This window comes from Odontomachus brunneus, unplaced genomic scaffold, assembly GCF_010583005.1.
Source record: "Odontomachus brunneus isolate Ranch 3 - 2012 unplaced genomic scaffold, Obru_v1 Obru_scaffold_272, whole genome shotgun sequence".
NCBI lineage: Eukaryota > Metazoa > Arthropoda > Insecta > Hymenoptera > Formicidae > Odontomachus > Odontomachus brunneus.
In genome coordinates this window covers 153,385-158,828 of record NW_022639722.1, presented here as the reverse complement: position 1 = coordinate 158,828, position 5,444 = coordinate 153,385, and the positions used below count along the sequence as shown (strand labels likewise).

General features: G+C 47.8%; 1 protein-coding gene across 1 annotated transcript; it reads left to right on the top strand.

Moving 5' to 3' along the window:
* Positions 1-11: 11 nt before the first annotated feature.
* LOC116853045 lies at positions 12-1,937 on the top strand. The gene is made up of 2 exons (XM_032833895.1): positions 12-1,468; positions 1,586-1,937. The coding sequence occupies exons 1-2, from the start codon at positions 710-712 to the stop codon at positions 1,712-1,714; spliced, it is 888 nt and encodes a 295-aa protein (XP_032689786.1). The 5' UTR covers positions 12-709; the 3' UTR covers positions 1,715-1,937.
* Positions 1,938-5,444: the final 3,507 nt, after the last annotated feature.

The following is a 5,444-nucleotide window of genomic DNA, read 5'->3' as shown; positions in this document are numbered from 1 at the left end:
GGACAAGAGGAGGAATTAGTCGTGCCTCGAAACCGAGAAGCAGCGGAAGGAAGCCGCTGAATCGATACATGTTAGAAACAGAAAGTGAGAGTGTCAGTACATCGGCAAAGAAACTGAAACTTAGTGAACATGAATATCATACTAATGTGGACGCAACTTTTGGTTATCGTGTGATCAATTTTGTAACTGTTTTTGCAGCAATTTCTGAATTTGTAGTGTGCAAAGAGTGTAAATCTCCCATAAAGTTTCAAGAAGCAAGTATCCGTGGATTGGGTTTTAAAATTGCAATTCTTTATGAACAATGCATACTGAAATATATAAACTTGTGTCCTGTCATAAACAATCACGCATATGATATAAATCGTCGTATAGTTTTGGCTATTCGATTGCTCGGTGTTGGTGTAAATGGCATTAAAAAATTCTGTGCATTCATGTGTTTACCAAATCCAGTATTCCAGTCATTTTATGACAAAATAGTTTCGACTATTTCTATTGCTACCGCAGCCGTACGAGAAAAATCAATGAAGAACGCAGCTGCTAAAGAGAAAGAATTGTCAGTACAGAAGGGACTCGCAGAAGGGATAGTAGTTTCCGGCGACGGTACATGGAAGAAGAGGGGATTCTCGTCTTTGTTAGGCGTTACATCATTGATAGGGTGGTGCACCGGAAAAGTCATTGATGTTAATGTAAAGTCGAAAATATGTAATCAATGCAATTATTGGAAAAAAAAGAAGGAACGGCAGAATATGAAGAATGGGCTGAGACACACAAAGATAGCTGTGAAAAAAATCACGAGGGATCGGCAGGAAAAATGGAGGTTGACGCAGTAATTGAAATGTTCCAACGATCAGAAGAGCTCCACGGTTTGAAATATAGTCACTACGTAGGAGATGGAGACAGTAAAACATTTAAAGGTATTTTAGACTCGAATCCATATGAAAATTTGGACGTCAAGAAAAAAGAATGTATCGACCACGTTCAAAAGAGGATGGGAACGCGACTTCGGAATTTGAAAAAAAATGTACGAGGTCTTGGTGGCAAAGGCAAACTAACCGGAAAATTAATTGATGATCTATCATTATATTTTGGTCTGGCAATACGTCGAAATCATAATTCAATTGTTAATATGAAGAAAGAAATATGGGCCACGCTTTATCACAAGATTTCCACGGACGACAACCCGCAGCACGATAGATGTCCAGATGGCGAAAATTCCTGGTGCTCGTGGAAAAAGGCTATATCTCGCAACAAACTCGTCAATTATCAACACAAATCAGCAATGAAAGACGAAGTTTTCAATGCTGTTAAATCCATTTATGAAGAACTCAGCCAGGATAAACTATTAACACGGTGCTTGGGTGGGTTTACGCAGAACAGCAACGAGTGTTTCAATTCTGTTCTGTGGGCGCTCGCTCCTAAAACCATGTCCAGTGGCAAAAAAATCATCGACATTGCTGCTGATATTGCAGTATGTAATTTTAATGATGGATTACAGAGCATTATGGACATTATGCAAACTTTGAACCTACCTATAAGTCAAAGTTGCTACGATTTTTGTATAAAAGCCGATAATTATCGTATTCAGAGAGCGGAGGTTTCGATTACTGAAGCTGCTCGAGAGGCTAGAAGAAGTGGTGTTTCTGCTCACAAGCTTGCTAATGAAGAAGAAATAGATGCTGAAGGTATCCTGTATGGCGCAGGTATTGCAGATTGACGGTTAGTTGAAAATATTTATTAGTTTCATGTATGTAAAACTTTAAACGCGTTTTTCTCGAAACGATATTTTTTAAATCTGCGTGTCAAATTAGTCTTCCATTTTTCATCGGATTGACTTGAAACTTTGCATAATTCTTCCCTATGGTATAATCTAAGGATGTACGTAGGATTTTCTCTGTAGCGTTGTTATTTTATTTTTGGTGCACAGTTTTATAAACTTTTTTTACCTTGAAAAATTGAATTTTTTTTTAATGACCGCCATTTTCTTAAAAATCGAAATTTCGTAAAATTCCTACGTACATACTTAAAACATATTGTTATTAATAAGAAAAAATTTAGATTTTTGTTCTAGGAGCCACGTAGAAGAAGAAATTTGACACGCAGACTGACGGTGTTCCTCAAAAGCCGTATACTTTGGCCCCACCTACAAGAGGCTATTTTTTACTTTTTCGACATTAAAAAATTTTTTATTGCAGCTTAAGATTGTCTTAATGAATGGCTAAAACCGATTTTCTTTCTGCGCATTTTTTGTATGAAAAAAAAATCATGAAAAACGCCTCCAAAATTGCAATCAAAGGTGGTATCCTGCCTTAACATATAAATATGAATAGGAAACATTAGAATTTAAACATGAGTTCAATGTGGGTCGCTGAAAACAAATGCTGAACTTTCTGTTCAAGCATTTGATATTTTACTATTAAAATAAAATGTATAATTATGAAATCTTCTTTTTTATGTATTATGAGAGACACATTTAATAAATACAAGATGCATCAAAAATTGTAGTATAACCGACAAGATGATTTTCCATACAAATATGAAATGTCGATTAAATGTACACACCGGCATTAATGCTGTCCTTATATCTGTGTAACTTGCACACGATGACGCGTTACTCACACACAGCTGTCTGTAGGTGAGGCACGAGCAACACGGAGTGGCGGTAAGGGCTAGCTGTATAAGATCGTAGGACGGTTTGGAAGGGAATAGTGGTGGGAGTCTCAGCGATCTTCCATCCTTTATCGCAGACGTAAAAACGAGAGAGATAGCATTATGAGACGTGGTCGCCAGAAACGCTATCAAGTGACACAATAGTGTCGTGAAGCCAAATGCAAGCAACATGCTCGTGGCCGACCGTATATACTTAAGCGACGACTTTAGTTGAACACAGGTACGATTCCTCGTTCGACTATAACGGTTGAACAGATGAGATTCTGAATGGGCTTAATCGATTCCTTGGATTTACGTTACTTAATAAAACTGTCTTTACTTTTGCTCTACACGCTCTAGAAGCTGAGATATTTTAACCCAAAGCCCGGAATTATAAAATTATGCGTGAGAAACGTCGTCGTCGCCTCCTCGTTACGAAATCTCAGTTGACTGTATTCCTTCGCTAGAGGCGCTACGGTTGAGATCAGCCTGGCTAGCCGACATGAGAGAGAGAGAGGGGGGTTGAGAGAGGGGAAGATGGAGGGCGAGAGAGAAGAGAGGGAAAAGGAGAGGGTGAGGGAGAGAAAGAGAGAGAGGAGATAGGGGAGGAGGATGGGAGGGGGAGATAGAGAGGGAGGGAGGGAGAGGAAAAGAGTGAGAGAGAAGGAGGAAGGGAGAGAAAGTGGCGTATAGGTGGTGCTCGTAAAGAATACCTCCAACGTATGGCTTGCATGTCATAAAAGGCGACTGAAAGGCCCCCATGGGCGTATTGCTGCGCCCACGAGTATTAGGGATCGGAGGAAGGTACTCCTATGGGAATCGTACTCAAAGGTCCCTACAACAGAGGAGCGTGTCGGACCCCTTATACCAGTATGGTACCGACCTCTCGGATGTGCAGCTGCGCTCGGGACTATTAGGAGAAGGGGATCGCACTCGATTCGTCCACGGGGCGGCCGATGCGGGTGAACTGATTCTACAGCGGGGTCCCTAATGCCAGTGTGGCAACCAGTCTATCTTGAGTAGGCCGCAATGGCCGAGAATATCAGGAGTCGGCGTGGCCGGTCGGTTCCTACAACGAAGGGAATGAGTGCTCGGGGGGCGACGATTGCGTCATTTTAAAGACGAGCGGCGTGGGCAGTTAGCGCCCGCGGCATGGGTGGGTTGCAACACTCTTTCGCCGTTGTCTGTCTGCGGTGTCTCCCACGTGGCGGCATCCCCCTTCAGTACCCGCATTGTCGGAAGTGCGGGACTTCTGAAATCGGCTCGGTCCCTTATCCTGGAGTTGAGGTGGGAGTAGGGTGCTCAGTGCCCTTATGCGTATTCCCAGGGCATATGGTCCCATGACATATGGTGCTTCCTGGCGAGTTACGCCAATTTGGCCGCGCAGGCTGACGCATGGCGAGGTACTTGAAGACAGGTCCGAAATAACAGATAACGTCCGAGGGTGTCTGACCGACTTAGACAGGCTCCATCGTAAGGCACGGAGCCTAGGAGAGACGGATCGGGCTGCCTTCCGAAGCTGCATCGAGGCTCTCGGTGCGGATTTAGAGCAACTCGAGTCCGTGGTGAGACAGAGCGTCCAGGCCCAGATCCGTCGGAAGGCCCGTGTCGTGACGCGGTGCCGGGAGGCGAAATGCCGCGTTGCACGGCTGAAGGGTTCCCGCCTGCAACTCTAATCCGTGGTAGACGCCCTCGAGGAGGAGAACGCCGTCCTCCGACAAAAGATGGAGTCTTTCCAGGCGGTGAGGGACTTCAGGATTGAGATGAGTCGGTGGAGGGGCATTGGGCCTTCCGTCGCAGTGATGGTGGATCGTGCGACGTCCCCGGCCTGGGTTGCTGCCCCTGGTATCAGGGGGGCGACCTCCGCCTGGGCGTCCGCGGTTGGGGTCCGGGGGCCTGCCACCTCCTCGCCGTCTGATCTGGGATGTGAGGTAGTGGCCCGAAAGGACAAGAAAAAGAAGCGGCGCAGGATCGGGGGAGATGCTCCTCCGGCCACGCAAGTGAAGAGTGCGCCGACGCGAACCTGTCCTGGCAGGGCTGATGGGGGGGGGGGCTCCGGCCCGCCCTTGTCCGTCGGGCGGTGGCCCCGGGCGACTCGTGCCGCAGGAAGAAGAAACCGTCACGGCTGCCGATCACTGCGGCCATGGCGGTCCGATTGGAGAGCGGAGAGCCTTCCTATGCGGAAGCCCTACGCAGGGCCTGAAGGAAAATCCTCCTGACCGACCTGGTGGGCCGCGCGGCCTCTGTGGGGCGGTCCGCGGATGATGAACTGCTGATCGGGGTCGCCGGCCCCTCGAGAGATGCTCGGGTGGACGCCATCGCCGCGAAACTGAGGGCTGTCCTGCCAGAGGCGTCGGTCTCGTGACCTCCGTGGGGGAGAGGTGCGGCTCTTCGGTTTTGATGAGTCGGTCCTCCTCAAGGAGGCAATGGAAGCCCTGGTGGCCTATGGCGGGTGCAAGCCAGCCGATGTCCGGCTGGGGCCAATCCGTTGGGAAGAAGGAGATCGGGTCGGTATAGGCCTGGCTCTCCCTGGCTGCGGCATTGGCTGCCGCCAAAGTTAGAGAGATGGCGCTGGGGTGGGCATCGGCTTATATTGAGTTGCTGGTCAGTCGTTTGTTTCAGTGCCACAAGTGTTGTGGCCCTGGCCACACCCAGGCCTCCTGTCGCGGTCTTATTGACCAAAGGGGGACATGTTATAGATGTGGCCAGGAGGGGGACATCGAGCGAGACTGCGCGACTGGCGCGTCCAGCGCGGTATGCCAAGAGGCGGAGCGCGGCGCGGACTACCGAATGTGTGG